Genomic DNA, 12,081 nt, shown 5'->3' with positions numbered 1-12,081 from the left:
ATCTAGGAGAGAGCTCTTGTCTGCCTGAAGAAGAGCAGAAGGATGTGACGCACGTCCCTGAGGTAGTAACATGTTTTTACTCTTGTCTCTCCCTCTCTCAGCTGCTGGACCCGTAATCACAACATGAATTACTGGCTGATCATCCGAATCCCGATTCTAGCAGCCATTGGGGTGAGTCATGGCGGACGTACACACAATTAAACACTCACAAGTTAAGAGCAATGATTCACTCTGCTGTTATCATCATTAATGCGACCCAGGTGCACCCACAGAGGAGGCCAATTGAATCTGCAGAAAAAAAGCCTAATTTTTCTGCCAATGGCTCCTCCAATTTCAAAGCACAGAAACACGTGGCTTAGCTCTGGCTGAAACCAACTTTTGCTGTGTGGAGCCTCATGAAATCATTTTTTCCCCAAAAACATTTCATGTGTTTTTCATGGTTTGCAATGCTTGGATGGGCTGTCCATCAAGGCCATGACATTCCAGGGCTGGTTAGGTTGTGCCATGTGTGTTCTCATTGGGTTTTGGTGATGGAGCATCAAGTAGTACAATTGTTAGACTGTAGATGCAACATGACATTCAGCTTGTAATTGAAGCCCAGTGTCGGTCTTTTGATATACCTACTTTCTGGCACATGAACATTGTAAATACTGATTTATTGCAGTTTTGTTTAGAAAGTGGGAGCTGCATGAATGCCTCAGCCTGATCAGTGTTACTCACTAATCACCCTTCTGTATTATTATTTTTTTACTTTGCTGTCATGTTAGAGTTTCTTTTATTATTTTCAGAAAGTGCATACTTGCTTGCACATATGCTCTTTAAAAGGTGCACCAAAGGGTCATTTGTGTATGTTCCTCACATACAGTCTTGTGTGAAAGATACGTAGGCACAGAGGCTTTGTTAAAAATGCAAGGAAATACTTTTATGTTGTCTGTGTTTCACTGCTATTACCACATTGTTATTAGTGAAGCATATAATTCTCCTGCTAACAAAAACTGCAGTATGATAGTTATTAACAAGTACTCTGCACATTAATTCTTTTTCACAAACATTATTATACCAAAGTATTCATATCATATTCCAGCTAATACGTTTGTACTACTATGTCCTGCATACTAAATATATACCACTTTCAAGTTTTAAAGAACTCCTCTTGTTATGTTTCATATAGGTACCCTAACATAGGCCCTGGTAATTTCATACACTATCACCTACATTATCCCCCTTACACTACACAGTAACAAGCCTTTAGGATTGAACCTTTACCTAGTTCCAGCCCTGAGTGCAGAAGGAGGGTTTCTCCTAAACAATAGAGTCTTCTAACTTCATCAATGGACTCCTACAGTATGAATGAATATTCATGAGGGTTCTTGGAAACCAGGCAGGGGCTAAACCACCTACCCCATTATATCTACCTACAAGGTTCATCCCATACATCATCCTCAAATCCAACAATGGCTAATACTTGAGACAAGGGACAAAGGAGCCCTAGATACTTTCTGCATAAATACAGCACATCTTGCTACTGTTAGGAAGAGGGAACCGAGACTTCCAGGCCGACACACTGACCAGAGACGCTGAGGCTCCTGCATGCAGATGCTCCATCTGACAGTGGTCTAAACATCCCTCGCTGGGTGTCCAACTCAAGACCAAGAAGGGCTCCTACATTCTCACACTTCAGGTAATGGGGTTCGACTAAAACCTAGCGGGATTCTTGGCTTCACACCAACTCACATGCCAGGTACACTTAGGTACCTCTAGATAGGCATCGTAGGAGTATGTGCACTTCATCCTGCATTTTATATTCATGTATTTATTCATGCTTATCGCAAGATGGTAGAACTGCACTATCCTTTTATATTCACTATAATGCTCATCATATATCTCTGCTACTGTCTAATGGTTGTTGCTGCTCATATATTCTACACAAGAATAACAACTGTTCAATAAATCCTTATTGAAACGCCCAGACTGTTTATTCTGTGTATCTCTGAGAGAAACCAAGTTTGGATGGGAAAGCTTTAAAACCACAACTGATGGGCAGTCCTGAAAAGGACACTTCTAAGCAGACACCTGCTTCTTCTAAAAAGAAATGGGATAATAAAAAACAACAAAATAACAGAGAAAAGAGATCTCAATCCCGGGATAGATCTCCTCCACAGGAGCCCTCTGAAAAGAGGTATAACCTTAGGAATAGGGATAATATTAGGAAACCTGACAGGTATCAGGACACTGATACACGTTCCTCTCGTTCCTTTCAGGGCTCGACGAAAAACTCAGAGAGAGAAGGACGGTCAGAACACAAAGAGGAGCGTACAAAGTCCAGAGACATGCCCAGAATTCTGAGGGTGCAGCTTCTGAACGGGGAAGGGCTCTGACGATGCTAGACCGTACAGCAGAAGTAACAATTGCTTGCCAGAACCTAATGGAATTTCTGGTGACAGCGGACTTGAATGATTACATCACGGTGGAAACACCAGATACGGGGGTGAGCGTCCCACATAAGTTACATGAGATAACACTCCAATTGGAGGGAGACAAGCCCAGGAAAGTTAAAGGTCTCTTTTGGAAAAACCTATCATCTGGTTATGACATTCTATTAGCCAAACAAGATTGGCCGCCAGTATTCGTTATGGAGTGCCCTAAGGGAGAAACTGTAATTTTTCCAGCATTCTCTGACCTCGTTCCCATACATCTTGAACATGCATATGCACAGGAGTGGGCGGTTGCCCTCACTCCAGCATTGTACAAAAATCATGTCTGATGGGATGAGGATTCAACCGACCAAGTGATCCCGTTAAAAGTTTCACCAAATGCACAGAGGCAATACCCAATAAAGCAATAATCTAAAAAACAGGTCAGGGAGATCTTAGATCAACTTGAATATCAGGGGTCATTGAAACGTGCACCTCACCAATGAACAATCCTTTGTTTCCTGTCATTAAACCTGACAATACACATTGTCTAGTTTTGGATTACAGACATTTAAACACTTGCACAAAGACATTTGCTGTCCAAAATGCACACAGTGCAGTTAATGAAAAACATAGTGCAGAAAAAATACAAAGCCACACTTGACATCTCAAATGGATTTTTCTGCCAAAATATAGCACCTGAAAGCTGGCAGTGGACTGCCCTTCAAGACCTGCATTAGGATGGTTCTGCATCACTGATTCTGAAGCTGCACCTCCTTGGCTAACCCTGCTGAGCCTTTGAAAGCACACAATGCACGTCACACCACATTTGTTTTTCACCTGGTCCAGTGGTGAACGTTTTTCAGATGATGGATTCAGATGGGAGCCTGGATCCCTAGTTTGCAAATCTTCTTGTCCTTCATTTCCTTCTTCATCATCATCCCCTCAATAGCTCCTCTCCTACTGTCCACAAGCCATCAGAAAAGTTGAAAAAACTTTGCTTCCCCAAAACAAAAAGCTATGGCAAAAGAAATATACTGTCTCCTTTGCTACAGAGCTCTGTGTCGGGGAGTATAATGGTCCAGGCAAGAAAGTCAAGAACTATTTGAAAGTGGAGCAATGCAGTCTCATGAACCATTCAAGCCTCTATAATAGCCCATAAGGATCCACGCCTCATGACCAATCAAACCTCTGTAATAGCCCATAAGGATCCACGCCTCATGACCAATCAAACCTCTGTAATAGTCCGTATGGTTCCACGGATCCTAAGAAATAGGCATGGTTGGGTCCAGTGTGCCAAGAATCGTATAGAGCTTAAAACATGAAAACTTTGAAATATACCACTAAAGCTGTGGTGTTTTACTTGCACTTAACTATTCGCTAGCCTTAAACAATATATTAAAATTAGTTTTCCTACTGACGACATTGATTAAAAAATGTACAGGGGTCTCCGAGGCAGTTATTGGATTTGTGGTTCCCGGAAGGGTAAACCTGCCTCTGCGATCGCAGGAGAGTCATGGACCTATAAAGGGGTTCTCTGTATCATAGTAGTGTGCCTAATGTAGGAGGCGGGAAGTGTCCGTGAATCCTTAAAGAACAAAAGAAAATGAAAGGAGGCATGTGGTAGGTTACATACTCCACACTTTAGGAAAACCAGTCCATTGCTTCTGGAAAAAGGAGCCCTCCTTTCTTAATAACCAGTTGGAGTTTCACTTTGTGCAGAACACACCATTATCAGCTCATCCACCTCCTTTTCTACAAGAAGGATTATGTCCAGAAAAGTCAGCACCTTATTTGAAACGGGAGTAAGCTGAAGCACACAACCTCCACAATTGGCAAAAAGAAGGAAAACATGTTGTTAAAAAAGCTTCAGCTTCTAAAGCCTCAGGAAACCCAGACAGTCTCTTACCTGAAAATTCATCAGGCACCCAAGAAGTGAAAGCACATAAGGCAGAGGTCTTCAATCTGTGGGGCGCGACCCCCAGGAGGGCCGCAGAGGCCAGGGAAGAGGGTCGCACGTTCCCCAACCTCACTTGTGCCTGCAATCCAAAAGATTTACTTTCATTTTAAATGAAGACAGCAGTCCTGGGAAGGCTAATTTAGATCTTTATCAGTTGAAGTTCCATCAAGAGTCTCTTGCGCTGTGTAAAGTTTTTGTGCAGGGTGTGGGCTTGGCTGAGTGAAATGCAAATGTGCCTATAAGTTAATCTGCAAGTGTAAAGGGTGCCCTTGGGCTGATTCTCGCTTTATTGGATCAAATCACTCCAAGCTTTGTGATGACAAAGATTTGTTTTTTTAGTGGTAGTGCAAAGAGTTAATAACTGAGCTGTGAAGTGTGTGCTTTTAATTTTAACTGCGTATACAGAGCTCTTAGTACCCCCAAAGGTGTGTTGAAGGGACAGTTGTGTAAAACGAGAAAATTGCATTACATACGCTCTGGTATTACTAAAATCTACATTTTGGAAGCACCATTTTATTGAAAAACTATTTGCATGTTTTGCAGCACTCTATCTTACACTGTGATGTCCTACAGTGCATTTCCCACTGAGTAACATTTTTTTAAATTTATTTTTCATTTACTCTACACATTATTTTATATGTAGATACCTGTTAATGAAAAACCTAAAAAACATACAGAATATTTTGGTGCTTATTTATGAGAGGCTTTCATCACCAGAGCATAATTTTTGTAATGCTCCGGCGGCACAAGCATCTCAACTATACCCATGAAACTGTGCAAAGTCACCCTGCATGGCTTGGCATGGCCTCATAGATATGGAGTAAGACATAGCAGCACAAGCCACTGTGTTGTCTTACTCTGCGTCAAGGAGGTGTTCTATGGGCTTTGTGAGAGGTTCCCACACAACATCCACGTATTTTGATGCTGCCCCATATTTACAAAATCAGGTAAACCTGGGGCAGCTCCAAAAACTGACGCCTCTCCAGTGGAGGTGTAGTGGGGAGAAATGTTTTCATTTTTACTCGTTTTTTCCTTATTCCATGTGTGCTGCATTCTGCATCTCACATCGACAGAGGAAAACACCTTTCGGGATTGTTGTCTTGAAGAAAGGTGCCTCTTCCTGTACAAAAACAATCCTGTCTATGTTGGTGCTAGGCAGCAACTTATGCACCAAGGCAAAGGAAAAGGACAGGAATGTACCGTATTTCATAAATACTGTGCATTCCTACCCTTTCACATCAGCAGAGGGCAACGCAGCAAGAAGACTTGCGGCGCTGTCTTATGCCAATGCCTCATAAATGAGGCCTTTTGTTTTTAGCTACACCTTTGAATACACCCCCACGCTCACTAACCTTTGGTTTGCTAAATACTTTAATATTATTTCCCCACAGTAAAAATGATTTGCTGTGGAAATTGGGGGTGTTTATGGTTGTCAATAGTTGTCTATGATGAGGAGTACTAGGTTCTACAAATTTTCATCAGAAGGGGGTCCTTACACCTAAAAACGTTTGACAGGGGGGTCTCAGCATCAAAAAGTTTGAAGACCTCTGACATAAGGTGATCTGCACATTTTGTGACCAAGTGCTGCAGAGAGGACTCACTGGCTTATACTCATTTGGAACTACTAGCATGATCAACCTCGATGGCAGTGGGGGGAAAACATCTGTCATAGGGCAGCACTGAGAAGTTTCACAGCTGTCTGAATTACAAGTTGGCTTTCCAACGAGCTGACTGTGGCGGTGGGACCGCCTGCTTCGAGTTGGCGAAATCTAAGGTGTTGTGGCACATACTCACACATTTCCTCTTCTTCTCTTCTTTCTCTAATGTGGTTCCCTTTCTCCAGGTCACCCCTTCACAGCAATATCTTGACCCCAAAGGAAACAACCATTTAGGCATCTAATTCCAGGTAACTCTACTTGGCCCATATCATCCAAACTCCATCAAAGGGTAGTAGGTATTTTTTCACAAGCGTCATGCATATGTATATATGCGATACTTGTGCAGTCAAAATATACACAAATGGATCGACAAATAAAGAAAAAAAACATCACTGCTGTCAGAAAGACCGCCTCTGGCCCATCACGAACATCATAATACCTCGGACGGGAGACCGCTGCCGAAGTGGTCTTCATCGTACCGCTGCTTTGGCGGTCGACAGTCTGACAGTCGAAATTGTAATATGTGATATTATAGCAAACACAAAGAGATGATGGACGGAGCGCTGTAACTTTTCAGACACTCACCCCCAGTCACAGATCTGGGTTGAATCCATCATCATTCTTTAGCTCACTTCGCCACCCCAGTTCAGACCCAGCTATATGCAAATCAGTCTTGACCCTGTGCATCATGGGAACAGTCCAGCCCAAACTGCCAAGCCAGGTCTTCACTGGACCGGAAACAAGCATCCTGGGACCGGGACCGGTTTCGGGGTAACACCGCATTTTTCAACTATATAAAAGCAAGCAATATCAAATACAACAATATACTTCAAACAATATTATATACAAAAAAGATATTCTTCAGGGTCTACCGGTGGCTGTTTGCCCGCCGCATGTTAGAGGGTTGCGGCTGTTCCAATTGTAGCCCGCTGAAGCCACTACTGGTGGGTCCCCCTGGTAGTTCATTTCACAGTCACTATGCCGCCTAGATGAGGCGTTGCCCTGACCCCGCCCTTGCTGGGTCCGTCTCCAGTCCTGGGCCTCCGGGTTCCCTCCCCGGGTCTCTCCTCTTTCTCTCTCTCTATCGCTCTCGCTTTTCTTTCTGTTTTCTCTCTCTTTTCTTTTACTGGGTACGAGGGGTGGGAGGGGGTGGGTTGTTTTTTTTGGGGTGTTGGGTTTCCTATAAAACGAGTTTGATGTTCCATGACGTGGAGGCTGCGGCTTGAATTGACACTTCCTCTCCACATAGACTGCGGATACCGGACTACCAGACTCTAGGTATTGCCCATTGGGGGTCTCCAGGGCATGGTCTTAGGGCGTGCTTCGCCTCCTCTTTCGCACTACTGTATCCCTACATTAGCGTATGTTGTTATGGTAAAGCTCGCCTCTTCCACGTCCGGGTCTGGTTTGTACTTTTTTCTCTCCCAATCATTACTTGCAAGTCCATTCCGTTGTGTTACAGATGTCATGGTTTGTACTTTCTTTCTGTTGCTAATAAACACAATTTTGACAAAAAAGATATTCTTACCTTTGATATTCTGATCCACAGTATTTTTGTAGTGACAATATATTTGACACAATATTCACGTCACAGGATATTTCTCAATCAATGTTTGTGTTATTCGCTGTCCTGATATATTTACATTTTTAACTCATTCATGACCGGCTGAATGGATTTACACCAACTAATGAAAAGCAGACTTTCTAAGTAAAGTTCTAATTTTCTGCCAAATTTGGTGTAATTTCATTGAGCAGTTTTTTCTGTATTGCTTCCAATATTTTCCTATTGTAATTACCATGGGGAATAGTTTTAGGACCCTCCTTTTTTCTTGGCCCCTGCTGACAGATCACCCTGAAGCTTCTCAGGAAGGAGCTGAGGTGGATGTACTTTTTAGTTGGAAGGTTTGTGACGATTCATTCAATTCAATACCATTCATCAAATGGTTTGAAAGTTATTGGCAAAATACCAAGGCTGTTCCTATGGAAACTCTGAGGTACCTATTGCTGCTACTGTTTAATATATACGTATAGTATATGTGTTTTCACAGAAATAAACAATGTTAAAATGAAGCTATTGTATGGATTGATTTTAACACCTTCCACAAATCCTCAGAATTTTATTTAAAACCACAGTAAAAATAGAGCACTGGTTGTGGATTTATAAAAACAAAAAACACTAAAATGTGCAAGTCAAAGGTATATATGCAAACCATAGCTTGCACATTTGACGTGCAAACTATAACTTGTACATCCAATGCAATGTTCTTGTTGTGGAAAAAAAAGGAATTGTGTAGTATTTTGTTTATTGCTGTTGGTAGCCGAGTTATATACATAAGGACAATTTCCATCTGCATGAATAGACATCACTGTCTCGATTTCTGGAAAGACAAACTCTACAGAGAAGGCAAGATGTTTGTTCTTTACATCAGCCACAATACTCTTTGCGGTTCACCTCCAAAACAGCTGCTCTCTGATGAGCTCGTTGAAAATATACTTTTCCCAATAAAGAGGCCTGGACATGATCTGTCATTCTATTCCATAGAGTTACAGCCTACCTTCCCCTCCCAAAAACATAGTTATTATAACGCAAGCAAACACTTAGGAGCTAGAAAGACATATGTCACATATAATATAGAAGCCATCGAGTGCAGGGGCATAAGGCAGGCCCATGCAGCCCTGGTACCATGGGGGACCCCCAACCCTTCAAGACACCCCCAGTAATGCAGTGAATGAATATTTGTGAGATATGGGAGACTCAGTCGGCTCATCACATTTTGCAGCCCCTCACCATCATTTTGCGGCACGCCACTGGTCGAGTCACCCCAGGTCTTACATGTTATCCATCAAAATCCCTTTGTTCTTCATTTTTCATTCAATATTTAAGTGAAGAAATCAAATGCACTCCATTGAAACTGACAAATTATATTTATCAGTAAAATAGCTTCACTTTGTAAATTATTAAAATACAACCCAATCCCCCCCTGAAACAGCAAGAAAGCAACTAACTCCTTCCCCTTGTAAGAGAACTCATCAGAAGAGTGTAGTCTGATTAGGATATAAGCAGTGCAGCAGTAATTGTAGTTTGGTTGTGTCAGTCAGACCACTCTGACCGCTGCCCTTCCTTTGAGATGGGTCAGTCTCCTCTACACAGGGTGTTTGTAAGCGAGCAGTCGTTGGCCTCTTCTCTGGAGTGCGGGGATCTTTGTGGTCAGATTTGCGCATTGTCTCCTCCTCATCATCATCGTAACTTTATTCGGTACTTTTCAGTATCATAAAAGTGCAATACAAACACAATTAAACAAGCATTTACAATGCAATGGTCTCGGCATTGGTAAAGTTAGAGCTATTGGCATTGCTCATGACATTATTCTTGTTTATGTTTTTGTTTTTAAAACATTTAAAGAAACGGCATTGTTATTTACAATGTCAATAGCTTAATCACCCTCAAAAGCGAGACCTATTGCATTTGCACCCACACACAGAGCCACCTACACACACACTGATTAAGCTATTGACATTGTAAATAACAATGCCGTTTCTTTACATGTTTTAAAAACAAAAACATAAACAAAAATAATGTCATGAGCAATGCCAATAGCTCTAACTTTACCAATGCTGAGACCATTGCATTGTAAATGCTTGTTTAGATAGACGGTGACAGGCACATGCAGATTTAGAGATACGGTGAGAGGCACTATACGTTACCACACTGATTGCGATATGCGCCGTGCGCGCGCAGACATGCACACACGCGCGAACAGGGTGACACACCCGAGGGAAGAGAAGGAAGGTGTATGTGGCGGGATGGACTCTTTTTCTGACACTACTTTCTTCCTTCCAACTTAGGCTCTGTAAAAACTTTGCAGGCGAGCTAGTCTCCCAAATCACAGGATTCCCACTGACACAAAGACAGGCAGAGGAAAGAGAGAGAAAGACAGTAGCAAGAGCGGGGCGTAGAGACCGCGAAGAATGAGGAAACAGGGGCGTGGGAAGTGATCGCAGATAGAAGAGCAAAGAGAAATCAAAGAATGTGGAGAAAGAGAAGGGGAGACAGAGAGAGGGGGGGAAGAGATGGGAAAGAAAGACAGCAGCAAGATGGACCGAGGAGAATGGAATGATAAGTGGGGATCGAGAGAAAAGGGTAGACGGGCAGCAGAACAGCAAAGAGAGGGGGGGGGGGAGAGCGGGAATAGAATGGAGAGCAAAAGAAAGAGAGGGAGGCGGAGGAGCAACACAGACCAAGGGACACATAGGCACACAGCAAAACAAATAAAGAAGAAAGAAAGTGCAAGGTAAGACAATGAGTGTTGGAAAGTACAGATAGACTGCGAAAGAAATGACGCAATATGCAATGGAGAAAAAAAGAGGGAAGAGGATGGAGAGGAAAGATGACAGACAGAGTGTCATAGAAGTGAGGGACAGAGAGGGTGAAAAAGGACCCCCAAAAGAAGGAGAGACTGACAGAAAGAGTTAGAAAGAAGAGGACTTGCGAGAAATGAAGAGAACACGTGAGAAAGAGACGAGGAAGGAGAGTGGAGGGAGACAGCATGATGGGGGAGGTAAAGAAAGAGGTGAGAGTAACAAAGATGAGAAGAGGAGAGGGACAGAAAGTGAGAGGAAGGGAGAGAGAAAAGGAGAACGATAGGAAGCGATGAAAGTAACAGAGAGAGAAAGAATAGGAGACAGGGAGGGGGTTAAGTGCGCAGACGCCTCTCCTGACCCACGCAGGGCAGGCAGCTGCCGAGCGCCCTGTTACGAGGCTGCGCTCCCGGCTGTGAAGGCAGACAAGAGGTGGGGGAGGGACAGGTGACATTTCATCGGGAGGGGGTGCGCAGTTAGCAGGGGGATTGTGAAAGCAGGCAATGAGCCCCTGTTTGTGATCACATTCCTGATCAGTGTAGTCTGTACACAAAAACACAAGAAGAAGCATACTAGGGCACATTTAACACTACAAACATGCGCAGAACATCTCACACGTTACAATAGGCGCCACAACATTACATTCAAACACACAATTACATATGAAAATAGTACAAATGACTTCTTGGACTCCAGTTTATCGTACCTCCCCACTTCCTACGCATTCATGGGATCCCCTCATGATTTTGGGGAAGGAAGAGCGGAGAACTGGGAATGTTTCCCGAAGATACCATGAACTACACATTGGGATGTTCAGGGGCACCTGGGGGTCCCCGTGCACCTGTCCTCTCCCCTCCGACAGGCCCTCCAGAGCCCCTTGGAGTCAGTTTTCTCTGCTCCACCAGTGACATAGCCATAAAGGGAGTGGGGGCAGCAGGTAGGTCACTGGAGAGAAAGGCACTTTAGATCCAGAAAACAAGGGGCTTTGCACGGCAGTAACTTGTACTTACCTCTGTGCCCTAGACTCCCTTACTCGAGGCGAGGAGGAGCTCCAAACATTAGGAAATGCAGATGCGGAGGCAGCTAACAAGACAGATACTGCCCTGACCATCCGATCTGGAGCGGACATCTTTTTCAAAGTGTGCTCTAAGGGCCGGGCTGTCCCCCACAGACGACATCCAGCAGAACATGCTTCCGGTTCCTCGGCCCTGGCTGCGTGAGTGCTCCTAGTGTCTTGCGGACGGAGTCCTAGGGAACAGTAGTACAGAATACAGGAACCGGGCCAAAAACAGAGAATGTATTTCGGGATCAGTTATGCCACTGTCGGGTATTACCATGGCCTATGTAATGTTTTGATTATTTTTCGAGTTTGTAATTTTTAATGTACTTAAAGTGCAGGTTTTTTTAAGGTGTACGTACTATTACCATTTGCAATTTGAGTTGTTTGCTTTAATGCAATGGTGGTACTCGAATGTGAAACAATGTATAGGTGCAGCCATGTTGGGTGTAAAACGACATGCATGGGTCTCTAACTCAGTGGGATTTTGAGTGAAATGGCTTAGAATTCATCAGTCGGGCACGCATATTTCATTAGTGCTGTCGCATTTTCTAGATGCCATTTTGAATCTAAAAGAATTTGGGGGCATATTATCAAGGTCCGGCGTTAAAATTTTAAAACTGCCGCTAAAGC

The 12,081-nt window shown here is 43.4% G+C and overlaps 1 protein-coding gene across 1 annotated transcript in view; it reads left to right on the top strand.

Moving 5' to 3' along the window:
• The window catches only part of GLP1R (glucagon like peptide 1 receptor), a 1,134,570-nt gene that overhangs the window by 935,095 nt on the left and 187,394 nt on the right, over nt 1-12,081 (top strand). Inside the window, exon 9 of the mRNA XM_085609494.1 lies at nt 102-171. Within this exon, the coding sequence (XP_085465620.1) occupies nt 102-171 (70 nt within the window). The remainder of the gene's footprint in view (nt 1-101; nt 172-12,081) is intronic.

The sequence above is a fragment of the Triturus cristatus genome, chromosome 6, assembly GCF_964204655.1.
Source record: "Triturus cristatus chromosome 6, aTriCri1.1, whole genome shotgun sequence".
In the NCBI taxonomy this organism is placed as follows: Eukaryota; Metazoa; Chordata; class Amphibia; order Caudata; family Salamandridae; genus Triturus; species Triturus cristatus.
This window is presented reverse-complemented; position numbering and strand designations above follow the sequence as displayed.